This window comes from Heloderma suspectum, chromosome 4, assembly GCF_057233095.1.
Source record: "Heloderma suspectum isolate Gila_16-S chromosome 4, 16-S_ref, whole genome shotgun sequence".
Classification (NCBI taxonomy): Eukaryota; Metazoa; Chordata; class Lepidosauria; order Squamata; family Helodermatidae; genus Heloderma; species Heloderma suspectum.
The window spans coordinates 310,707,079-310,733,583 of NC_139461.1; the positions used below are offsets into that span (position 1 = coordinate 310,707,079).

At 50.2% G+C, this 26,505-nt stretch overlaps 1 protein-coding gene across 1 annotated transcript; it reads left to right on the plus strand.

The window, feature by feature from the left end:
* The first annotated feature begins 347 nt into the window (after positions 1-347).
* Positions 348-17,508, plus strand: PSMF1 (proteasome inhibitor subunit 1). Its single transcript, XM_084854512.1, has 7 exons — positions 348-623; positions 3,750-3,902; positions 6,243-6,325; positions 9,233-9,427; positions 9,660-9,713; positions 12,475-12,633; positions 14,963-17,508. The coding sequence occupies exons 1-7, from the start codon at positions 495-497 to the stop codon at positions 15,012-15,014; spliced, it is 825 nt and encodes a 274-aa protein (XP_084710638.1). The 5' UTR covers positions 348-494; the 3' UTR covers positions 15,015-17,508.
* Positions 17,509-26,505: the final 8,997 nt, after the last annotated feature.

The following is a 26,505-nucleotide window of genomic DNA, read 5'->3' on the forward strand; positions in this document are numbered from 1 at the left end:
GGGGACAAACAGCCCCCGGGCTGCCCCGGCCAGCGCGGCCGGCTGGGGCAGCGCGGGCGTTGCGGGCGCTTCCCCGCCGGGAGACGCAGGGGGCCCTTCGCTCCTCCGGGGCTGCGTCCGCCTCCGCCGCGCCCCAAGGGGCCCCCGCGCGGCTCGCCGGACAGCCGCTCGCGCCGCGCGCCCCGCTGGCCTCGCAGGCGCCCCGGGCGGCTTCGGGGCGCCGGCCCCCTGCGGCCCCCGCCGGCCCGCTGGCTGGGAGGGGGCAGCCGGAGCCCGGCCCGCCCGGGGCCGGGCCGGGCCAGGCGAGGCGAGGCGAGGCGAGGCGCGCGCGCTCCGCCCCCGGAGGAGGAGGCGCGAGCGGCGGCCGCGCCCCGCGCCGCCCCGCCGCGCTTCTGCTGCGCAGCGAGGGCCGCGCCGAGGAAGCGCCGGGCCGCGCGACGCGCCACGGCCGGCCTGACCCCCCCCCCGCGCGCTTTGCAGGCGGCGGCGGCGCCATGGCCGGGCTGGAGCTGCTCTACCACTCGGCGGCGGCGGACGTCTCCTGCCCGCAGGACGCGCTGCTCTGCTACCTGCACTGGAAGCTGGTCACGCGCGGCTACCGCTGCCTGGGCGCCGGCGACGAGGTGAGCGGGCGCCGTCTGCCGCGGGCAGCTGCGCCGCGGGCGGGGCGGGCTGCCGGGCCATCGGTGGCCGCGGGCTGCCTCCGGCGGCGGGGGCGGCGTCACGCCCGCGCGCACCAGCCGCTGGGGCATGGCGGGGGCGCGCTGCTGCGCTGCTGCTTGGGGCTCCCCGCAGGCGGCTGGCCGGCCGGCCGGGCATCGGGGGGGCGGGGCGGCCTCCGGGCTGATCCAGCGGGGCGCTTCTCCCGTTTTTGAGGGGCGCTCCCCCTCCCCCCCCCCGCTTTCTCATGGGGCCGGAACATCGGCAGCTGCCTTGGCCGGACTCGGAACTGGGCCCATCCAGCCCAGTATTGTCGACTCCGACTGGCAGCGACGGCTCCCCGGGTCTCAGGCAGGAGTTGCCCCGGCCCTACGCGGAGACGCCGGGGATCGAACCTGGGGCCCTCCGCGTGCGAAGCAGGGGCTCCGCCGCTGCGCCGTGGCTCCTCCCCCGTCTCTGTTTGAGGGCCGCCTGCTCCTCGCTGCCCCCCCTGTCGCCTGGGCCAAGCCGCAGGCAGGCGAACAAGCAGGTTGCAATGGTGAACGGGAGGGGCAACTCCAGGGGGTTCTTGTCCGCTGGGCGCCGGGCCCTGGGCAGGTGCCCCACCATGCCCACCCTTGGCGCCGGCCCTGAGAGCGAGCGCAGCCCCTGGCCCTGGCCAGTCAGTGCATCACATCTGCCCAGAAAAATAGGTTTCACCTGCTAGATTTCTGCGTGATGCAGGACTGTCAAAGGCTGAGGAGTACAGGAGGGCTGGGGTCATTGCTCTGGCCTCCTGTGTCCAGGCTTAGGAAGGATATATAGAACTATGGGGCAGCGTCAGGCCAGTTTTAGAGGTGGGTCCTACAGAGAGGTGATTTCTTTTAAGGGCACAATCCTGTACATGTTTAGACAGAAATGCTGGCTGGGAATGCTGGGAGTGGTAGGCCTTTTCTCTGTCTAAACATGCATAGGATTGTGCCCTAAATCATCTCTGAACGGCCCCCATGGTCAACAACAAAAAAGCTTTCTGCACACAGGGATAGGTGGGAAGCACGTTGGGCAGAAAAGCTCGGCTGGGTTCCCCTCACAACTAGGTTTGTTTGGGTTGGAAGTGTTTCCCATTCAAGCATGCAACTCTCACCCGCAGCCTGAAGTGGTACAGTCCAGCAAAAGCTGTACCACTTCATTGTGCTGACTGTAAATACAGGCCCTGACGTGGTTGCTGTGGAGCAGAAGTGGTTGTTGAAAAAAGCAAAGATGTCTCCTCGTTAGTGTTGTTGCTTTTATAATTATTATAACAACACATCCCCCGGAGTATTATTACTTTTAAATAGAAAAGAGGCTAGAAGATTGTAAAGGCTTATAGGTTCCAAATAAGTAAAAATAAGATGGAATACACAAAAAAGGCACTGCTCCTTTATCACATGATTGTCACCGCTAGTGTAGTATATACGATGCATTGGAACTCTAATCAAATGTCAAGAATTAGAAAGTGGTACATTCAGCTATGGGATTTTGCAGTTCTAAAGAAATTAATTTGGACTGTTTGAGCTAGTCAGGGAGGGAGGCCTTGGAGCAGCTGTGGGAGTGGTTTAGGGTGCAATCCTATGCATGTTTATACAGAAAGAAGGCCTACAACTCTGGGGCATGCTGGGAATTGTAGGATCTTTTTCTGTCTAAACATGCATACAATTGCACCCTTAAACAATTTTGATAAACACCAATAAACTAGTTCTGGCCTTAACCACTTACAATCACAAAAACAGAACAAGCTGAAGGAGAGTTATGTATACCCCAAAATATAACAAAAATTTAATATAAATACTAATCACACACAAAATTAAAACAATTGATTAGCACTCAAAAATGCCCATGAATACATCACATACAGAGGCTGTACATGGTCATGTCTTAAACTGGAGCATGGCCAGGGCCCACACTCTCAACAGGTTCAAGGATACCACTATGACTCACGTCCACTTGGTTGAAAGAATGATGTACTGATGGAAAATGGATGCAAGAGAAAGCAAAAGAAAGCGTATACGTCTCTTAACTGTTGATTCAGTTACCCTTGTTCCCAGGAGAGTGACGAGGAGCCATTCCTTGGGGCTGGTTATCTGAGCTGGTGGTACACCTTCTCCTCTCAGACGAGAACAGGTTACAGGCCAGTTTTCTCAGGATTTTATAGAGCAAGCCCCACTAAGTTAGAAAAGCGTCAGAAAATGCACAGCCTGCTCACCCCCCTCCCCTTTACCAAGGCCTTTCTCTCTAGCAGCAAAATAAGTTTCTCTCTTGCAGCAGTGCACAGTATGAAGAGCAACTACTGTGCATTGTTTTAGCTTCTGTTAGTAGCAATTCACCGTTTGTAAATACAGCCATGAGAACCCACTCTAAAATCATGAAAATTGCCAACTCTCTAGCAAATTAGTGTGATTGTGCTGCTTAAACACTGCATTAAATACTGCGTATCTCTGGGTAAATTCACACCCGACTGCCCACAATTCTTCCAAAACCAAATCCAATAAAAGTCACCATGCTAATTTCCAAATCCAAGGCTGTACGAGTCTACAACCTAAATATCCCAAATGCGTTTCTGCCAGTCTGGTCCTCTTCAGTGGGAGAAAATATAAACAATTACAGCCCTTCTCAAACTAAATTAACATGATGTTTGAATTCCTACATGGAACCAGTAATTGTTATATGTACAAAATCTGAGACCCATACCATGGGACTGGGAACTGCATACAAGAAAAGTGGGGAAACAACATTCCCTCCTACATTCAAGAATGACTTAATTCCTTCCACCTGAAGCAGCCATTTACCATAACCAAAATAAACAAACCTGTTGTTCTAAACAGTTTTTAAAATGCTAACACACCAACGAACTCCTAGAGGTGGCTTTGATATAACGATGACTGGCTTGTAAATGTAACAAGTAAATAAATCAAATAAATCTGTAGCATAGGGAAGCCTTTTTCCCTGCCGCCCTGTGGCGTGGGGGAGGATTTAAATGTGCAGCGTCCCCCTCCATCACCAGCACCCCACAGCTTGAAGTGCTTCTGTCCAGCAAAAACATGGCCTTGCTCTTCTGGGGTGTCGTTGCACAGCCGGGCTCCAGCGAGAGGAAGTCAGAGATGCTGCCTGCCGGGTGGAATGCAGACAAGGGTCTCTACACTCTGCGCTACAGGCTGAAGGACGACTCCCACGACCTGCTGCTGAAGGGGATCATGATGGACGGTAGCATCATCCTCAACGTGATGGTGAGTCTGCTTCTGTCCCAGGAGCCAACGCTGGCTTTGAGCAACAGGCCAGCCTTGGCTGGGGAGAGATCCGCAACGAAACCAAATGGGTTTGGGTGTTCGTGAATCTGACCGGACTGGCTTTCCCCTCTTAGGCGGATTCTGCAGACTTGCAGGCGGATTTTCTAACTTTCCCAAATTTTGCACAAATTTCATCATAGCAAAATAAATAATATGCAAAATAAAAAAAACCTGGCCAAAAATGCACATTTCCCTCATAGGGTAAAGTGTGAAAATGCTTATTTGGGGGGGATTTGTGCATTTTCACATGTGCAAAATTGTGCATTCATGCAAAAGCGATTTTGCGTAAATTCGGAAACAAAAAAAATCCAATTCCGACGATGGGCAGATGACGGCACGAAAAGCGCCTGACACTCCACAGAATGCAGATGGGGCGGATTCCACACAATCGGTCCATCCCTAGCCGTGGCTGCCGGTAACCTCCTTCTTGCCGGAATGTTTACCTGCAATGGCCACGGTGCAGGGAGGAGGACGCGGATGGCCGTGGACATATGAAGCCAACTTCCACCAAGTCAGACCATTGGCCTGTCTCACCTTCTAGATGTGTGGAACAATAACTCCCATCAGCCCGATCAAGCATGGCCAGTGGTCGGGGATGATGGGAGTTGTCCATCTTGTCACCTATCCCTGATCTAGCCTTATATGGTTTGTTCAAGCCTTTCCCAGCCTCATGCCGTCCAGATGTGTTGGACTACGGATCCCATCATCCCTAGCCAGTAAAGTACTCCAAAAGCGAGTGCGATTTGCGTCACTTGCGCTGTACGGAGGAGGTGGGCCAGAGGGGGAAAGAGACCTGCCCCTTCTCTTTTGTCTGCCCCCCCAACTTGCCCCCGTCTGGGGGTCCAGGAGGCTGCAGGGTCCAGCAACATGGGCCTGTCATTGCTGTGGGGTTGCTCGCCCCTGGGAGTTTCCAGGAGGGCAGATCGGCCACGTGTGGGGAGGGCAGGACCAGCCACTCCCTCTCAAGAGAAAGGTGCTACCGCAGGACCCCTCACATTTCACACAGGCCAGCATGCGCAATCCTCCGCCTGCCCTTCACACAGGTCTGCTGCTGTCCGTGCAGGCCGCCCTCTGCTTCCAAGAGTCCCCACCAGCTTGAGGCTAAGCAGGTGTCCTGGCTTTGTCCGTTGTGTGCGGTGACCCGTGTTGGCCAGGGTAACTGCCCCTGGTAGGGAGTCTCTTTTTGCCAGGGAAAGAGCCAATAAAGCAGGGATGTTGAATCCCTGATCTGGGGGCCAAATCCAGTTCTCCAGAGTTCCCCAAAGGGCCACACTCCCTTTCCCCGCCTGCCAGTCATTTGGTGGTGCCCTGGCTTTGCACATTCCTCGCCCCCCCGCCCCCCATTCTAAAAGGCTGAAAAGTCCGTCCTATTTACTAGCAGTAAAGAGCTTTAACGCCCAACCCTATGCATGTTTAGACAGAAAAAAAGTCCTACAGCTCCCAGCATAGCTGGCTGGGGAATGCTGGGAGTTGTAGGACTTTTTCCTGTCTAAACGTGCGTAGCGTTGCACCCTTAAGCTAAAATGTGCTGGTCCTTTTTGGGATTTCTGGCCCACCCCCTTTGCCTTCAGTCCCACCCACCACTGGATGCAGCCCCCAAGAGCTTCTCCAAAACGGAATTCGGCCCTTGCGTATTGCACCCCTCAACATCCTGCAGGAAACAGCTGTATACCCCATCAGACGATTTGTCCGTCCAGTCCCGTGTTGTCTTCAACAGGCGGCAGCTCTCCTGGGTCTCTGGCAGAGAAGGGTCTTTCCCCATCTCCTGCGACCTCAACCTTTAAAAAAAAAAACATACCCAGAGATGCCGGGGACGGCGCCTCGGACCATTTACATCCAGAGCGTTTTCTCTTCCGCTGAGTTATGTTCCCTGCCCAGCTCTCATCCTTGCACCTCGTCCGGCTTGCCTTCTCCTTTTCCCTGTTTCATTCAGTTGCATTAATTGAGCACTAGAGAGCCCTTCTTTATTGACTGGGATCAAACCTTCCATCCAAGAATCATTAAAGGAAGCTGTCTCTGTTCATGGGCAGAGTTCACTTATTTATTTATTTGTATCCTGCCTTTCTACCCAAAAATGGCACTCAAGGCAGCTAAATAGTACTCTAGTTTAGTTTTCCTCACCTAGTGATTTCAAGGGCGGGGGGGTCTGACTTCCTGTCAGGCTTGCTCCCTGGAACCGCCTTAAATCTGCCCCCCCTCCCCGCTCACCAGTAGATGGGCCTGTTCTCCACATCTGGATGGGTCCCCAACTCAGCACTGTCTCTTTCCTTCCCCCTTCAGGATCCCAAGTCACAGAAAGTGGCAGATTTGACCTTGAAAGTGACCGACTACATCAACCCGGAACACCTGGCTGATTTTGACAAGTAACTGCAGTTCCTTTCTCCGGCATCGTAGGTGTACACCTACGAGGTGTGATGTCACTGTGTGAATGTGCCCTTGGAAGGGCGCCACGGCCGTGGCAACTTAAGCCAAGAAGAGCTCCCCGGGACCAGACCAAAGATACACCGACCTGGTACCCGCCAGATGTCTTGGACTGCAACTCCCATCATCCCCAATGGCCCTGCTGGCTGAGAATGATGGGAGGTGCAGCCCAACACATCTGGAGGACACCAGATTGGGGAAGGCTGGTATACACACATACCCACGCTTTGTTTTCGATTGCAGCCGGCCAAATGCTTCTAGGAAAGCCCTCCCATCTGAGGTGCCTTATAACAGGAGAACGCGGGGATTGAACCTGAGACCTGCATTTTGCCACTGAGCTATGGTCCCTTTCCAATGTACTAGCCAGGTCTATGTAGCTTCATAGCTACATACAGGTTCCCATGTAGCTTCAGAGGTGACACTGGATCAGGTGCCTTCAGGCTGTGCTATGGGGCCATTTTCTGCATACAGAATAACTTGTTGATCCCCCGATTAATCTACAACCTTTCCTCTTCTGAGTGCCTCGCTTTCAGCAGAACCTCTCCTTGCCTGCTCCTCCAGCCCCGCCTTGATTTGGCTGCCGAATTCATAGCTGAGTCCCTCTTCCCTCCTTTGCCCCACTCTTATGGCTATTCTAGGCTATAGCCAGGGTTGTGTATGCACCATCTTGGGGTAACTGCGTCAAGGTAACACAAGTTCTGCATCAAGATTTCTGCTGGGTGTATAATTTATGCAGATGAAGCAAATTTGCACAATTTATGCTGCACAATTTATTCTGGTTTTGCCAATCATGGGGAGGGGCAAGGAGTTAGGCTGAGGCCCTGCCCAGTGGACATCTTGCTCACCAGTTCTTCCAACTTTGGCGGTTTTGCCACATATTAACTGCACGCTCCCAAGCATGTCTGTGGTAGCCATAAGGACTAGAAACTTACCCTTTCGTTTTAATGAAAGCTGTGATTGTCGGGGAGTGAAATTCAGTGGCTGTTCTACACACTGGCCCACTAATAAATCGGCTAGAACCAAAAAACTTTTCTGGTGCCCAAGAATGATTGGAACTCAAGAGTTGTTGGACATCCCATTGTGGATGTTGTGATAGAGGAATGACCATTCCGTATATTAGTAATGTGGGTGCTGAGCACGCTGCACATCCACTTGAGGTGCACCGGGGCAAGGCAGTGGAAGGAACAACCTTGACGTTGGGCAGAGGTGGGATTTGGCCTTGTAGAAATGCACAGCCTTGCAGCTTCCTAGCTTTTCTTCTTCATTCTTCATTGCAGCAACACAGTATATAGCATAATGGCCACAACAAGAACAATCCCTAGGATGCCCTTAACCCTCAGCACCTCCAATTAAAAGGTGGTGAGGGCTTTTAACTGGAGGTGCTGAGGGTTAAGGATAGGATTGTCCGGTTTCCTGGCTCCACGATCATAGACAGGCCTCCAAACTAGGAGCCAGGAAGCAGCACTCCCTGTCCCAGCCCCCTCGTAGATGGCACGGAGAGAACCGCATCGGCCACCTCTCTGGGCTCACAAGACGTCGTGCGGAGAGGGGGGAAAGGAGGTGTTCCCAGGGAGGGGAGGAGACCGGGGCTGCAGCCACACGAGGAATCCTGCGGCCGCCCCTCCCGCCTTCCCTTCCCTCCCAGAAGCCTCTGCTCAACAGGTGAAAGGCAGAGCAAGAGGTGTGCTGCGCCTCCTGGGTGGAACGGGATGCTTGTAAGCCTCTGAGTTCGGAGGCTTACGCGTAGCCAGGGCACATCCCATAGGATTGCGTCTTTGGGCTGCACTCTAAACACAGTCACCAAGGAGCGAGTCCCTCTCAACCCAGTGGGCTGCATGCCCAAGTAGGCATGCATGGATCGGCCCGGTAACGTGTAGGCCCAAGCAAGCATGCGTTGGGATTAAGTGGTGGGGACCAATTTTAATTGGTGTTGCTGAGAGTAAAGCATGTGCTTGTGTACACACTTACACTCGAGGACTTTATTACACTGCGTATTTGGACCCATAACTTGGGCTTTGAGCTGGGCTGTTCTGGACCTAGGATCGTAGCTTCAGCGAACTCAGCACACTGCAGGACCTAAATAAATATCTGGTATCTATACTGGGTGGGGATTCTTCTGCTTTCCCCTGAAGGCTTTAAATTGCCTCCTTTTCCCGAGCCACCTCCATCAACTCTTCTGAAAGCACCTCCTTGCCACTTTCCTTGGAGCACATGGAGGCCTGGATTGGTGCAGGTTTGGCAGGTCCCTGCCCCAGTCAAAAACAGAACACAGAGCCGGGACTCTGCCTGAGTAGACTAGGGGCAAGACCACACCAGGGACAGGGCAGTGGAGCTGCTTAGACACTCCATTTGGCCTTTTAAACTGTGTACTTCAAATGTTTTAATGTTTTTATTGTTTAAATGTTCTTGGTCTTATTGTTTTAGGGCTCTGTTGCTTTAAATTGTTGTATACCACCTTGATGGCTTTTTAGCAGGTAAGGGTGGTATACAAATGTTAATCATAAATAATAGAGGGGCCTTTTGCCTTCTTTACATTTGACAAGATTGTCTGCGGTAGGCATAGGACTGAAAGAGCAGAGTGGAATGAGTGGAGATGGCTTTCATCAGCCTCGCCCAGCCTGGTCCCCTCCAGATGTTTTGGGTGATAAGCCCATCAGCCCCAGACAATATGGCCAGTGGTCCAGGGTGATGGGAGTTGTCGTTTGAGACATAGGGAGGGTGTCAGTTTGTGACCAAAGCTGGCTTGCACTCTGAGCCTGGCACAGATGCCACTTAACGGCTCTGTCCCGCTTGCTCTGTCAGAGGTCATGGTCTGTTTCAAGGAGGCTCCCTTGGCTGTCCCCTGACAGGGTGTACCAGAACACAGAGGAGCTGCAGACACAAGTCGTTCACCACATCATCTCTCCCTTCGAAGCAACCAAAGAGCGGGCCAGCGCCAAGGAGGAGCCCAAGCGTGAGAGGAACCCCTCCCCGCCCAACCCCCCTGACCATGACCCCCTGTGGATCCCACCTCGGCAGCCTCATGGCAGCCGGCAACCCAACTGGTGAGTCCCTTGCGGTGCAGCAGAGGCTGCTGGGGCTCAGCTCTGGCATCGCATGGCACGGAACCTTGGGGGCCAGCCTCGATGAGGACTAGCGTGGTGCCCCATGCATGCTCAGGGATGCTCCCTGAGCTTTATCATTGCTTTGCATGTTCCGAGGCTGGGCCCTGGTGTTAAGTGAAGCCTTGCTCAGAGCAGTTGACCAGCGTCGGAATGAAAATGCCTTCTGTTTCAGGCCGGACCCCATGGGACCCTTTGCTGTTGGTGGAGATGATCTGGACCCCTTTGGGTAAGCAGTCCCTGTCCTAAAGGGCATTTTTAAAATACAGTTCATACACAAGCTCACATCCCCATTGAGGGAACTATGACCAAAATCACTTCCGGCCTGCCTTTCAGTTCGGCTCTGAAAAGGTTTTATTTTGGTAGGCACTTGCATCTGAAGAGCAGCAGGTTGGGGAAGACTGACCTAGCCTGATGAAGAGGTCTGCAGAACTTGAAGTCTTGCACATTTTGTTGGCCCTAGGCAGAGTATTGTCCAGTTGTGCCTTAAGGCTGTTTGAGAAGAGCCTGGCTGGATCAGAGCAAAGCTTCTCTGAACCAGCCTTGTGTTTCCTGAGGCAGCCAACCAGGTGTCTCTAGAAGCAAGGCAAGCAAAGGAGGCAGGCACCGGCCCCTCCCTGCACGTCCCCAGAGCCTGATATGCTGCGATAGCCCAATTCTGAACATGCGGGTCATATTAGCTGTCCTGGCAAGGAACGCCACAGTAACTGGCGGGCTTCAGTTTCCAGTGCAGACACTGGTGTTCCGCTGTTGTGGGCAATTACCCCAAATTTTCCTTATGTCCTAATTCTATCTGATTTACTTTGGGGCTGGTGGTGGGCTAGCTTGATTGCTGGCTAGCTGCCCAGATACTAGTAATAGCTTATTACAGTCACAAGACCAGCAAAGTGAACTAGCCCTGTAAGTACAATAATATAAAAGGGATAAGAGTTGGTGTCCAAGCACGTGCACCAGCTAGGCTGAGCAGGGCAAGACGGAGCCTAAAAGGACATCCAGCTGCACAAGTTGATCGGTGCAATAGAGCCCCTCCTTTGCCTGTAGAAGGTCCCAGGTTCGATCCCCGGCATCTTCAGGTAGGGCTAGAAAGGAATCCTGCCTGAAACCCTGGAGGGCTGCTGCTGCCAGTCAGTGTCGACCATATTGGGCTAGATGGACCAAGGCGCTGACCCAGTGTAAGGCAGTTTCATATGTTCCCATGTGCTCCCTGTAGGATGCGCACTCAAATCCACAACTATGGCAGCTATTCAGCATGCGCTCACCAGCCTTTGTGGGCTTTCTCCCAAGAGGATGGGGAATCAAAGAAACATCTGCAGAAGTAAAGGGTCTGGCTTCCCACATCCCTGCTGGCTAATTGCTGTTGATAGACCACTTTGGGAGGGATAGGTCTAGCAGAACCTTCCCCAATCTGATGCGTAGCTGGGGGATTCTGGGAGTTGTAGTCCAACACATCTGGAAGGCACCAGGTTGGGAAGGCTGGTCTAATGGTTAGACCAGGGTTAGCAACATGGTGGTTCTGGGCACCAGTGTGTCCCCAGACACCTTTCTGGGCACCCCCCTCCCACTAAAAAAAGGCACATTTTCTTACTGGCAGCTGGGATTGCTCTGTTGGTGTTGAAAACTGTGGGTTCTTTAGTGCGCTGAGGCTCAGCCTTCACCTCTGCCTTGTAACCTGCCCAAAAGACTGAGTACATGTCCTTGGCCATGCCTCTTGTGGCAGCCATTTGTGATGGTGCCCAGGACAGTTTTTTTAATTGCCAAATGCGCCTACAGCCTGAAAAGGTTGCCAACCCCTGAGCTAGACCTGTCCCTCCAGAAGTCATCTGTCCACTGCAGTTAACCATTAGGGATGTGAGAAGCTACCCTTTCAGCTAAAACATACCAGTATTTTTGCCTCTGGCCCCCACGCCCTTTGGTCTTCAGGCCCGCCCACAGCTGGAATGCAGCCCACAAGAACTTTTCCGCAATGGAATTTGGCCCTGGGGCTGAAAGAGGCTCAGGACCCTCGGTCTCACCCATTCAAGCTAATGGGACATCTTGTGGTCCATAAGAGAGCTGCACGTCCTGGAAGGAAGCCCTTTTCCCGGTCCTGAACTGGCTGTCAGCCCAGAGTTCTAGTATTATAGAAGAGAGAGAAGGATTGCCTTCTGCTGCTGCTTTTGGTGTCATTTCCAAGTTTCAGATTGGGTTTCCTATATTCCCAAGCCCAGTGTGTGGAATCTCAAGCTACATATACACAGAAGGTCATAGATGGGATGTGAAACATCTTCCCGTATCATCTTAGTGCTGTTACCCATGCAGGTGTAACACGAATCCCGAAGGAGCGGGGGGGGGGGGGCATTCCTGTGTAAACATGCCCAAAGCCATTCTTGAAACAAACTTCAGAAGATCCATTGATATCTGCATCATCTTGTGCTTACGTTGGTGAAGCCTTTGAGAGCAATGAACTAAAGTGGAGCTTTGAGTGTTTACACGTGGCACCGTTTTTTTTCTTTATTGAAAATATTCCTGTGCCCTTATTCACCAAACTTCCCTAGCGATTTGCCACAATTAAAATGAAAAAAAAAACCAACAATAAAGGATACAGTGCAAGTTGAAAACAACGATCAGAATGAAACGGGGCAGCGTGCAGGTGAATTCCCAAAGGCTGGCTGAAAACAACAACGTCGTCTTCAGAAGCCGGCGTGGAGGTTGCATGCGTTTCCCTAGGCAGGAAGTTCCATGAGTCTTGGGCTTCTGCAGGAAAGACCCCACTCCTGGCGTGGGCTAATGGCTCCCCCCACCCTCGGATGGAATCTGCAGCAAGGTCTCATCGGCATATCTTAAGTGTCAGAAAAGGCCCATTGTGCCAAAATGAGACTCTGCCGTAAATCGGACCTCATGCTGGGGAAGCACAAATCCTGTAACCCAGAGGCAACGATCGAGGACAAATGTGCACCCAGTTATTGGCCCAAATCTGTTTGGTGTTCACATTTCCTTTTTATTGCTCTTAGGGGCCGAAGAGGAGGGATGATCTTGGATCCACTTCGGTCAGGATTTCGGAATCCTGTTATTGACCCCTCTTCAGGACTTCCCAATAGGCTTCCTCCTGGATCTGTTCCTCCGGGTGCCAGATTTGACCCCTTTGGACCCCCTGGGGCCAGCCGCAGTGGGTGAGTATTGGGGACACGCGGTCAGAAGTCGGGGTTTCAAATTGTTGTGGTCAAAACATTCTAGTGCCTGGGGTGGAAAATCAAAGGAACCCAACCCCACCCCACCCCCATTTTCTCTGATTAACAAAGGGACACAATCCACCAGGAGTCTGTTCTGTGTCAGTGGAATAAAAGGGATCCTGTGGAAGGAGTCTGTGGCATGAAAGGGAGTGGCGCAAGTGTGCTGCTATCGATTTCTGTAGCACCATTGGATGTTGCATGACGTTTTGCAGAGCTCAGGAGGATAGAGCCTGGGGCCCCAAGGAGTTTTACAACCTAAAATTCAACACAGGGGAGACCACGGAGGATGGGGAAGGGAATTGGAGGCAGGGGTAAACAAGGAAAGAATATGCTGCTGTTTCAGTTACATGTGCTTAGGTTTGGTTATAGGCCTCGTAGCTCAGCCTTCCCCAACCTGGTGCCCTCCAGATGTGTTGAACGACAACTCCCACCATGCCCCAGCCAGCCATGCTGGCTGGGGCATGGTGGGAGTTGTCGTTCAACACATCTGGAGGGCACCAGGTTGGGGAAGGCTGCAGTAGAGCATGGGAACAGTCAGGAAAGAAGGTGAATTTTGGATGAGCTTCCATTGGTTGAGGACACCAAAGAAGTAAATCAGTGTCTATTACTTATGAGCTTTCACATGAGAGTCAGAGGCCTTTAATATTTGCAAATTCGGTTTGCAGAGGGTGGGAACTGTATTGGCCACCGATCCAATTTGAAGCCAAAGGTAGGGGACGGGAGGTGCTCAGTCAAAAGCGCCATCCAGTAAAGGGGTCCCTTCTAAATGAGCCTCATTGTAGCCCTACTGATGGGCAAACTCCCACTGGGTTCACCTCGGAACGGGCATGGCTCTAGTGAGTCAATCTGGGCTTAGTTCCTCTCTAGCCCAAAGGACGCATGTTTAAGTTTGGCTGGGCAAAAGCCACATCACGTGCCCAGTGATATCATTAGTTGTGTGGCAGAGCCTTGAGGGCTTCCTGCTGCCCCCTTCCTTTTCACCTTCCTTGCCATGAGGAGGCTCCATTCTGAGGTCTTCATCAGCTTTTGCTGGAGCATCCCAGACATAATGATACATGGGCGAAGTAATTCCCTAGTAGGGTTGTTGGAATCCATGGGAACTATGGCCTGGTTGGCATCCACCTGGAAAAGAGCCTTCAGTGTGGTGGCCCCCTTCCTGTGGAACTCCCTGCCTTTGGAGGTCAGGCAAGTGCCAACGTTGTGTTGCTTCCAGTGCCTCCTGAAGACATTGTTATTTCGGGAAGCCTTCCTTGAGTGACCAGCCACAGTTTATTAAATTTGGTCTTATCGGAACTTGTTTCTTTTAAAATGTTTTAATTGTTTTAACCTGGTGTTTTATTATTTTATCTTGCTGTTCACCGCTCTGAAATCTTTTGATGTGGAGCAGTAGATAAATATTGTAAATAAGTAAATAAACTACATCTCCCATGGATCCTTGTGGCCAGGAAGTGCCATAGCAGCACCGAAGGCCTAACAGAGGCTCCACAAAGAGGCCTTTCTGCTGCAGCCACTTTCTAACTTTGGGTGGGATATAGGCTGGGTCCCTTAAGAGCTGGGCCTGCACTTCAGAGGGGGTTTGGCCCTGGCTTGTAATGGACTCGAGGGGTTTCAGACTAAGGAAGTTCGTTTGCAACCCCCCTAATTCTGAGCTTCAGGGCCATCACTAGCTTCAGGGACATCACTAGTCTCCCTCTCCACTACCACTTACTAGCTCTGTAAAAGTCAAGCACAGTTTCGCATGTTAAAAATCAGTTGCTCTCACCTCTGTTGGTAGTTAGGAAAGCTGACACAGTGGCCTGGTTTGCACATAACGCTAAGCCATGGTGTGGTTTGTTGAAATCTGGCTTGTCGTTGTGCCTGAACCCATCCCTGCAAACAAACCATGGTTTGTTGTTGGCTTACAAAGCCTGGCTTGGTTAAAGCAGGGCTTGTTGTGATGTCCAAACCCAGACCGGTGTCTTATCCCTGGCTTGTTAGCACTGCTGTCTGCCCTGAAACAAAGGCGCCCAGGAAGAGCAGCCTGAAAGCGAAAGTGCTGTGAAGTCTGGCAAAATGGGCGGGAGAGAAACTAACCAGAAACAGGGGAAACAATCCACAGTTTGTTTGTTCGTCTTCAAGATTATTCATGGCTACGGAAACAAACCATGGTTAACATAAAACTGTAGCTTAGCGTTATGTGCTACTGAAGCTATTGTGTGGTATATGTTCTAGGATTCATTAATCCTAAAATACAGAGAAGTATACTTAATGTTTTCCATTCACCTTTCAGGCCCAACCCCGACCATCTTCCACCACCCAACTACGACGATATGTTTATGTGAGCTGCCAAAGTTCGCCTCCTCTGCTCTTGGGTGACCTACACTCGTCTCTTACCCACAAACATTTGGGGCACAGGCTTTGGTGGGTTTCCGTCTTCTCAGCAGTGAGGTTCTTTCCTGGTTCTGCCAACTGGCTTTGGTTTCTCAGCATATAAACCAGAAGAGCAAGCAGTGTCCAGATACATTTTTCTCCCTCGTCTTTCTCTCCCCCGCACCCCGGGTCTTTCCACCATGCATTATTTTGGCTTCCCAGGCACTTTGAAATTGCACGTGCCCATTCAGTGAGATTGCCGCACTCTGAGATCGGCTGGTGTGTTTTTGTGTGGCAATGTGGAAATGGAAGCATTCTGTTCTTGAATTTTGTATGAGCAGCAGTGGGTGGGAGCTCAACTGCCCATTGACCCAGTCAGAAGCCAAATGAGGAGGGGGGGTGGACCAGTCAGAAGCGCCGCCCCCGAAAGGCCATGTTCCCAACTTGTCACTAAATCATTGCCCCATCAACCCGTTACTCTGAGGCCTCATCTCTTTCTGTTTTATGGCTGCTGCCTTGAATTCCTGGCTACCTTGCAACCTGGCAGCCTCAGTTTCTTCTCTTGCTAGGCGGCCCACTCATGAAAGCATGGAGCTGACTGAGGAAGCTGAAATAGCAACCGCGGGCACAGATAAGAATTGGGAGGAATATGGGAGCTGGTGACCATGTAAAGTGGGCAACCCCTGGCCTGCAGGCCTCATGGGCCCCCTGCCACCCCCCAGTGCGGCCCCCGCCATGCCCTAAATCTTTTCTTTTTTTTTAATTACAAACAAGTGGCATTCCATAGTGGTTTGGAGTGCTACAGTGGACAGATTCAGCTTCTTTAGCTGCTATGGAGATCTGAGTCTACCTTCCTCACAAGCGAAGTGGTTTGCCGCTGAATCTCGGTGCCAAACCAGTGCTTTTTTGAAACTTTTTTTCTACCCAGTGTGGCCGGCGGAGGTCTGGCACAGGGGGTGAAAATGGCTCCTGGAGTTCCTGCAGGTCCCACAGCTTGATTGAGAGACAGCATTTTGCCCCAGGGCTGCCAGTTGCCAACTGCTGTTTATATACCTGTTGCGTGATGCCGCGGTGCTTGCGTTTGAGGGTTTACATCACATGTTCGCCGAATGGAACCACTTTGGAAAGGGAAAACGTCAGTCCAGTTTCCCCTTTTCCAAGTGTCGCACATACTTCCCCGGTGCTCTTTGTCCAGATGGATTGACTTTTACCTTTGGCCTTGCCCCTCTCCCTTTTGAACTACAGCCTGGCATGCAGAAAAACAGGTGAAGCGTCCCCCTCCATTTTTGCCTCCCAAATGCCTGCATGCCAGGTTGCTGTGAACAGGTGCCTAAAATGAACAAGCAAAATACACTGGATATGTCCTATCTGCAAGGTCAGTTTGCCCATAGCTGCCTCCCACTCCTGAAGCAAAATGCCTCCCTCTTCCTGCCACAACCTCTGTCCCCTTAATTGCAGGTGGCCTTTTTCTTCCTCCTTCCTGGCAACTGTTTGGGCTTCTCTGGGGAAGACTTAAATCCCCCATAGTTGCTAGGCAACGGCAAGAAGGGTTGCCAACCGCTTCCTGGTTAATCGAGACATTAATAGGCCTCTCTATGGATGCTTAGTTAGCCAGCTGCAAAGGGTTTCTGTCTCTGTCAATCCATGGGCTGGCTGGTGGAGGGGCTTGGAGTGGAGGTGGCCCTTTGGCTGCTTGCCGCTGAGACAACGGCACCCTTTACTCTCAAGAGCAGGCTGGCCTACACAGCAGAGCAGTGTCACACCCTCTGTGTCAGCTTTCCCCAGCCTGGGGCCCTCCAGGTGCGTTGGACTACGCATCTATGCTGGCTGGGAGTGATGGGGTGTGTAGTCTCAACACACCTGGAGCGCATCAAGTTGGAGAAAGCTGCTTTGGAAGACACAGCTTGCATGCGCAGCCTTGGAGCCTGTCCCCACAATACTTTTTAACACGCTGGGCACTTTGGGCCTCCTGTTAGCTGTGGTTCTTCTGGAGTAGTTGGCTTGTTCCCACTGTTCCAGCCATCCTTCAGTGCGGACGGAGATGCTGCCATGAGGAGCTAGTTAAAAGCCTTTTGGGGACGCTGACAGATTTCATTTTTTTTTTTTCCTGCAAGGCTTGTAGCCACCAGAAGACGACTGATTTTATTTATTTTTTTTGCACCACGGGCTTTCTTGGGTTCTTCCAGGTGTTGCGGCTTATGTCAGTACTGGGACTCACCGCATCCCTGGAAAATGTCAGACATCAGTTGCAGCCAACTATGGACAGAGTTGTGTGGAGCATTTGCAAGATCAGCCAATGTGGTGGGAGAGAGCAGGTTGTGTGAATCGGCTGTAGGAGCTTTCAGAAACCCTGACAACAAAGAAGCAAAGGAAATAAATTGAGAGTGTTGTAATAGGCACAGCCTATTTCAGATTCATCCCCTGGGTGTGTGTTTGTTTTTTCAATAAAGGTTAAGTTCTTTTCAAGTGGTGGCTGTTGATTGTTTTGCCATGAATGCAAAAGGGGAGTTAATTAAAAATCTTGTCTTTAACCCTTGTTGCTGCCTTTTCTGCTTGAATAAGTTGCCTCGTTTTTTAAAGGACTAATTGGGTATCTCATAGTTACGAGACATCCATCCTCCATGTCACAGAGGAAATAGATGCACTCAAGGACTGCATCTATTTCCGGCTGAACATCAGGAAAAACTTCCTGACTGTAAGAGCAATACGACAATGGAACCAATTACCTGGGGAGGTGGTGGGCTCTCCCACACTGGAGGCCTTCAAGACGAGGCTGGACAGCCATTTGTCAGGGATGCTCTGACTTGGGTTCCTGCATTGAGCAGGGGGTTGGATTGGATGGCCTTGTAGGCCCCTTCCAACCCTACTATTCTATGATTCTATGACTGTACAAAGGTGCACTCCAGAGTCACAGTAAGCTCTTAAAAGATCTGTGAAAAATAACATGTCAAAAGGCATCATGCAGGACCCTGTGTGGGATAGAACAGGGCTCTACACACTGAGGGATGCTTCTGTGTCTTTGGCCAAGTCATGTGGGAGGCATTCAGTCAATCAGAAATCTCTAAAAGCTGGTTCAAGAATGAAGATAGTGTATGATCTATTCAACTACCTGGCAACTGAATTGTGTAAAGCAAAGGCAGGCTCTCACAAAACAAATTCAGCAGAATCCAGATCTGTCTTTCTAAACCATTTTGCCAACAGATGTATGCCATGTCAGTATCTTTGAATCTGAATCAAGAAGCCTCCTGAGAAATATTTATCTTTATTACTAACTAGGGCTGTCAGTTGATGAAAAGAATGTTTATTTTTTAATTGTCTGCCTACTCGTGTCTTTAATTGGTTAATTCAAATAAATGAACAGATGACCAAAAAACTCAATAGTTTTGAGATACCGAACAAAATGTTAGATAATTTACTAAAAGCAGCTGTTATCAACGGAAGGAAAGCTTGTCTTATTTCTTTCCTTCTCCTGCTGTGTTATAGTAAAAACGCAGAACCAAAGTAGCCTCAAACAATGGTTACTAGTCATGATGGCTATAGGCTATCACCACGATTAGACACAGTGTGCCTCTTTATACAAGTTGCTGGGGAACAGCAAGAGGCAGCTATCGCCCTCATGACCTGCTTGTGGGCTTCCCAAATTTATTTATTTATTAGATTTATTATCTGGCCAGCTACCCGGCCACTAGGAGGTGTACAATAGAAATAACAATGTTGAACAACATTGCTCTCAAAAAGCACATTAACCCACCCCAAATGCCTGCCTGAACAGCCGGGTTTTCAAAGCCCTGCAGAAGCTCATGAAAAAGGGCATGGCGGAGGTCACTAGGGAGAGAATTCCACATAGTGGGGGCCACCACAGAGAAGGTCCTCTCCCTCGTCCTCACGAGCCTAGCTGTCCTGGCTGATGGGGCAGACAGAAGGCCATCTGAGGCTGATCTTGTTAAGCGGCCTGTCTGGTGTTGATGGAGGTGCTCCTTAAGATAGGCTGGGCCAGAACCATAGAGGGTTTTAAAGGTCAATACCAATACCTTGAATTGGGCCCGGAAAACAACTGGTAACCAGTGCAACTCCTTCCGAACTGGAGTGATGTGGTCTTGCCAATGGCTGCCTTTAATCAGGCAGGCTGCCACATTCTGAACCAGCTGCAACTTCCGAACCATGTTCAAGGGCAACCCCACATAGAGTGCATTACAGTAGTCTAGGCAGGAGGAGACCAGGGCGTGAACTACTGATGGGAGCAGATGGTTAGGGAGGTAGGAGTGCAGCTGCCGTATCAGATGGTGTTGGAACAGCGCCACCTGGCTCACGGCTGACACCTGAGCCTCCATGGGCAGCTGGGAGTCTAAAATGACCCCCAGACTGTGGACCTGGTCCTTCAATGCACCCCATTGAACACCAGGTCAACCTCCCCCTGTCTCACACAGCTCAGTTTTGTCAGGGTTCAGTTTCAGCTTAGTCCTTTCTATCCAGCCACTCACTGACTCCAGACGTTTGGACAGGGTTTCTACAGCCAACCTTGGCAAGGATTTAAATGAGAGGCAGAGTTGCATGTCATCCGCATATTGGTAACCCTGCACCCCAAACATCCTGATGATAACCTTCCGGCAGCTTCGTATAGATGTTAAGTAACATCAGGGAGATAATAGAGCCCTGTGGCACCCCACAAGTGAGCAGCCAAAGGTCTGACGTCTCTTCCTCTCTGGTACCTGCCAGAGAGGAAGAAATGGAACCACCGTAATATGGTGTCCCCTATGCCCAGCCCCTCCAGGCGGTCCAGGAGGATACAGTGGTCAAAGGTATCAAAAGCTGCTAAGAGATCAAGGAGAACAAGGAAGGAGCATTTGCCCATATCCAGAGCCCTCCTCATATCATCCACCAAGGCCATTTCTGTCCCATGCCCAGGTCTGAAGCCCAACTGAAAAGGATCCTGAAAATCAGCTTCTTCCAAGTGTGCCTGCAACTGCAAAGCCACCACCCGCTCAATCACCTTGCCCAAAAACAGCAGATTCAAGACCGGGCGAAAGTTGTTCAAGTCTCAGGGATCCCAGGAAGGCTTCTTTAACAGTGATCTTATCACCGCCTCCTTGAGAGCTGATGGCATCACTCCCTCCTCGAGGGAGGCGTTCACCACTGCCTTGATCCCCTCCCTGAGTCTCCCCCTGCAGCTCATAATGAGCCAAGATGGGCAAGGATGGAGTAAGCAGGTGGTTGGCCTTAAAGATGAAAGCACCTTGTCCACTTTCTCAGAAGGAAGAAGCTGGAACCGATCCCACAAAACTGGTTTGCCACAGGCCGCCTCTTGCTTGCTAACTGTATCCACGGCGCATGGAATAACTCCCCTAATCTGAACAATTTTATCTGCAAAGTGCTTTACAAACTCATCATAAGAGGCCTTAGAATGCTCCATTGGTTCCGGAACTGGACAAACCAGGTTCTGGACCACTTGGAACAGCCTCCTGGGATGGCACTCCACGGACACAATAGATGCGTCTGTTTGGCCATAGTGAGAAAGAGGATGCTGGGATTGAGGGGGGTTTGGTCTGATCCAACATGGCTGCTCTTAACGTTCTTAATGACCAAGTGTCCCCTTAACTAAGCCTCTCTTGATTGATTGATTGATTGATTGAGTGAGTGAGTGATTGATTGATTGATTAAATCAACAAGAAGTTTTAGCATGGTGTAGTGGTTAGAATGTGGTACTGGGGCTCAGGAGATCTGGGTTCTAGTCCTCACTCCATCATGAAGCTCACAGGGTGATTTTGGGCCAGTCGCTGACTCTCAGCCTAACCTACCTCACAGGGTGTTGTGAGGATAAAATGGACCATGTAAGCTGCCTTGGGTTCCTTGCAAGAGGGGAAACAACAGGATATAAATGTAATAATAAAACAGTGAATCCTAGTCGAATGAAAAAAACCTGCCGCTGGTGTGATGCCCTTGTACAAATCTGTGATGCCACCTCCCATTGAATGCTGGGTGTACAGTTCCGGTTCCAAAAAGGATACAGGCTTGGAAAAGGTGCAGAAAAGGGCAGCCAAAATGGTTAAGAGGCGAGAGCACCTTGTCTAAGTGGGAGATTTTAGTTTAGAAAAAAAAGTGGAGGGACATTGTAGGATTTTATAAAATTGTGCAGAGGCAGAAGAAGCGCTTCTTCGCGCAGGGTACAATTAATGCACGGCATTTGCTGCCATGAGAACAGGTGATTTGCTCTGGCTTGAGGGGCTTTAAAGGGACGTTAGACCAGCCCCTGGGAAAGAGGTCTTTAGAGGTCTTTAGACGGCGTGTGCTTCTGGGTACCAGTGGCTGGCTGGCCAACAGTGGAGCAAAATCGTTGTCTTTATTTGCTGCTTGTGGGCAGGCGGGGGGCCTCTGGTTACCCAGTGTGGGAAACATGATGTTGCTCTGATCCAGCCGGATTCTTCCTGGGAGCAAAAGCTTGCAGTGGAGTTAGGAGAGACCCGGCTGGCAGTAGCTGAGCAGATGAGCTAAGCCAGCCAACCCCAGCCCGGTGCCCTCCAGATATGTTGGGCTGCAACTCCCACCATCCCCAGCTAGCATGGCCAAGCGAAAATTTTGTCACGTTTGACTGCACGTGGCCACTGCTCAGCACGCTTCGATGGAAAACCTCGGTTGCCCTCATTGAGCTGACGAGTTGATCCTTCCTTGTTCCAGCTGCTGTTCACCTGTTGATATGTTGACGCCATTGGCTGCAGACCTTGCGGCAGGCAGCACAGCGGACGCCGGGTGCAGCGGAGCAGCCTGGCTCCCTGTAGCCAGCCGCTCCCCCACCCCCACCCCCGAATAATCTGGTATGATTTTGCTTTGATCCAAAATGGACATGAGTGAGCAGTGTATGAAGGAAAGCAGAAGAACACAAAGGCAACAGACCGCATTGCACAAACGTGTGATCACAGGATTGACTTTTAATTCGATGGAGAAGCACAGTGGGGGGCGGGGTGGGGAAGAATGATGGACAAATAACCCCGTTTGGGGAAACATTTGCTAAAAATACCCTCCCCTCCCCAACTTTGCTATTAGACAAACCATACATTGGAAGGGTGCAGATGTGTTACTCAGCATGAGAGACCACGGGAACACGCGGCTGTTTTCAGATCCAGAGGGCATGTCGGATAAGAGTCAATATTTTGCGGACAGCAGATGGAGAACTCTTGAGGAACTCTGACACTTGAAATAAGGTTATAGAAGCGGCTTCTTCCCCCCACCACCACCACCTTTTTTTAGGGGCTAGGGGGGTTGTAAGGCAGATGGGGTTGATGACCCCTTTGGCTAACATCTAATCCAGGGGTGAGAAACTGATGGTCCTACAGATGTTGTTAAGAACGCAACTGCCATCAGCCACACCCAGAATAGCCAATGTTCAAGGGTGACGGGAGTTGTGGTTGACATCAACTAGAGGGCCACAGGCTCCTTAGCCCTGTTGTAATCAAAATGCCCCACTGTTACCCAAGCACAGTTGCCTGGGTCACAATAGAAGGTCCGTAGCTCAGTCACAGTGGCAGAGTGTCTGCTTTGCATGTACAAGGTCCCAAAAACAACCCTTGGCTTCTCCATGTAAAAGGATCTCTGGGAGTAGGCCTAGGGATGTTCTGTGCTGAAGACCCAAAAGGGCTGCTAGATATGAAGAGGACAATGCTGGTCTAGGGAGACCAATGGTCTGGCTCAGTAGAAGGTACCTATGAGGCAGAACTCCTCCTGCTCTCACATTTTGCTTGCCTCTGGATGCATGGAGGAATGGGTGCCGATCCTATTGCCTTTGTGCAGTTCGGCCAAATGCTGGCTGCAGGTCAGAAAACAAAAGTGACGAAGTTCCTACCAAGAGATTTTAGATCAGTCTTCTCCAACCTTGTGCCTTCCAGATGCGTTGGACTACAGCTTCCATAATTCCCAGCCAGCATGGCCAAGGTTGGAGAAGGCTTTCTTAGATGAGATGGATGATGGAGGAAATGGTGGAGGGCACTGCTGCCAAGGGGCTGTGAGATGAGTCTGTGGAGGAGCCTGGAGCCAAAGGAGGAGCCAGGAGCCAAAGGAGGAGCCCGGAGCCAGTGCAGGAGCAGACAAGGGGACACTTAAAAGTAGTCAGTTGAACAAGAGAGAGAAGGAGGCACTGCTTGGAAACTGACCAATGGATGGTCACAAATTAAAAGTCAGGGTTGAACTATATGATTCGCAGGTGCATTATTCTGCATAGCTTGGTGGGAATGTCTTGCACTGCTATGTTCAAGCACATTACTGAAATCCTCCTCTATTCTTCACATCCATTCTAGGATAATGCCTTTGATGTCAATCACCGTTCAACTGCCTGGGGAGTCTCACTCTTTGCATGGAAACGTCCCAGCTTTCTTCCTCGTATGCTCAAATATGTGGACTAACTCTTTGAGAAAGAAGTTGGGTGTTCACAGCCCATAGAGAGAACCATGGCTGAGCACTGGGCTGTGTGAGCTTGATCTAGTTGGAAACCATTGCATTGGAAGGAAGTGCCGTGGCTCTTGAATCCTGTGGCTTTGGCAGTTCCCCCACTAAATGGGCTCCTTTCCCTTCCACCAAGTCCCTACTGAATGTATAAGACAGAGCTGATACCTCATTTTATTAGACCTTAAAGGCCTGCTGTGATCAGCACCAGCAAAAAGTCAGGGCCTCTTCTTCACACAAAGACTCAAGCGAACAGGGAGAGCAAACAGGAGTTGGCCAGGGGAGTTGCAGTGGAAGAGGAGACAAAGGAGACAAAAGAGATAAGTGGCAAAGAGGTAAGTGGGCTGGAGTAGGTCCTGGGGGCTGTCCTTTTCCTTCTGCGTGGCTGTGAGCTCACCAGGTGCTCCTGAGAGCTCCAACTGAATTGGAGGGGTGTGGCCTGACTACTCCCAGCAGCTGTGCGGGCAGGAAGTTTCAGTCTGTTTCCCACCTCCCAGCTGAGCAGAGCAGAGCAGAGGAAGCTGCACCAGCTGGTCCAGGGACTACAGAAGCAAGCAAGCTCCCAGAGAGCGAGCAACCAGAGCAAACAGGAGTGGGCCAGGGGAGTTCAGCAGGAGAGGTCAAAGGGGAGGCCCCTAACATTTTTTAAAAAAACTTTTTTTTTACTTTATTTGTCTTGTAACACACACTTCCATACCAGTGGGACTCTGCTTTTAACCTCCAGTGAGTAGAGGACCAGGCACAGGCTAGTCTAGAACATCAGAAAGCTAGACACAAAAAGGGAAAAGAGGCTCTGGAAGGACAAGACTCTCCAGTGTTGGTGACCTGCAAGGTGTGTGCAATGTTTGTTTTCTTGCCTGAGAACAACATGGCCTACACCTGCAACAAGTGCAAGTTCATCACGCTGCTGGAAGAAAAAGTAAATGGACTGGAGTGGCGACTGTCGACTCTCCAGGGAATGAGAGATCACGAAGAGTTCTTGGACAGAACGGTGGAACTACAGCAGCAAAGTGAAGACCAGAAGCTTGAAGAGCAACAGCAAGCTGAGGCAGAAGTGGGAAATGCTGAGGTGAGGAAAAATGTAGTAGAGGATACTCCTTGGAAAAGGGTGACAGAGACTTCCAGTTGGAACCAATGTCGCTCTGGCAGCTTCCCACAGGTTCTCCCGTGGGGGCTTTCTCAAACAGCTTTTTAAAAGGTTTACTTTGCAAAATATTCACACAAGCATTCACATGCTTACTTTCTCTCCTCCTTTCTGCAACTGTCTGATCGCACTTCCCATATATAAGGGTAGTGGCATGTAGGACTCTTGATCCACTGATTTATATCATTTTAATCTTCTCAACTATTTTAAGGAAAACTATAACCTGCAACTTCATATTTTAAACAAGGTTTCCAGATAAAGATTTGCCATTAGGTTTAATGTTTTGCTCTGGGTCAGAACTGGCCAACAAAACAGCTAAACATGTTTTAAAAATAATTTTAACCAATTTAAAACAATGACATCTCTAGTGATAATTGCTAAACATTTAAAAATCATGTCTACTAAACATATGGCCTTCCTATCATAAGTGAAATTTGGATGCTAGAAAACTAGAGTAGAGTCTGCACCTCACACACAATTTTTCACACTTCCAATTTCAAAAATATAGAAAGCATTGCCTTCTTAAAAGATCCTGTACGAAACACTAGCCAGTCTGATGTTTTGGTTTCTTCTGTGATCTCATAAAACCTATTTGGTAAAAAAAAAACAGATGATGAAAACAAAATAACACCATCCTGCTTTAATTACTACTTCATTGTCTAACTTTAGCTCCGTATATTAAGTGTTAAATGGACGTGTGATCTTACAAGGAACCCATTCTGAAACTTTTGCTACTTTTTCCTAATACTTGTTTGGCTAGTGATAAAAGTTTTGAAACAGAAGTTACTATCAGGGAATAGAAAAGTTATAACACTCTCTTGTTGATACTCCGACCCCACCCTCAGGCAGCCAAGTTCAGGCGAAGTAACATCAAATCAAAGTCTACTATATTCCAGAAGAGGTATGATATTCTCTGTTTAACAAATGGAGACATACAGGTTGGTTACATCAGAATAAAAAGTAAAACAGGACCTTTTCTGTCTTCCTTGTTTAAAATTCTCTAAGGGGATTCCCAGATCAGGCACAGTTTGATAATCAGAAAATGCCAAAATAAGCAAGAAGTGATTTAGCGCCCATGTGTATCTTCTTAAGAGTTAATATTTCATTTCTTCTTTGCTACCATTTTAAGCCTGAGCAAGCACAAACCTTTCTTGTAACCCAGACTGCTAGGGATCTCTGTGCTTGTCCGCCACTTCAGCTTAATTTTTAAGTATCCTACTGTCTCTTATGCACCTTCCGGAAATAATAGAAGGGCGATTCATTCTATTATTCTTGTTCATAAACTATTAAACTCTCAAATGTTAAGCTCCCAATGCCTTATAACTGAAGTTTCCTGGAGCATAGCAATTAGGAAATTGCTCTAAAGGCAGAGCCCCTTCAACTTCCCCCATGGAAAAGAGAAGTGTTTGCAATATTGTTGCTGGTAGAAGGGCTTTTAGGTCTCATGAAGCTGCAGGTAAGGTCACTCCTAGCCATATTTTGCACCCCTGGGATGGCAAACTATATCTGTGGATAGGCATATGCTGAAGTCTGCCATTCCTTGATAATCCTCAGGCTCAATTAACCCTGGAAAACGTAGGGATGACCAATCCAATTGCCATTTTGACCCGTATTTAATGCATTCCAACAAGGACACAGGAATGACATTCCAACAAATATCCCATTATTACATCCACAGATATTATTCCAAAGGCCAGTCTTCAGTAGATGCAAAATGTACTAGTTGGATATGTAAAGTCTGGTTCCAACGTGAGACAACACACTTCAAGAAGCATAAAAGAGCTTGGGACTGGCCAGTTTAGCAGCACAGCACTCCAAGTCAATCATACACTTTGACACTGAAGATGTTTGTAACTTTGGTGTTATCCAGACAGAAAGCTTAAACTTTT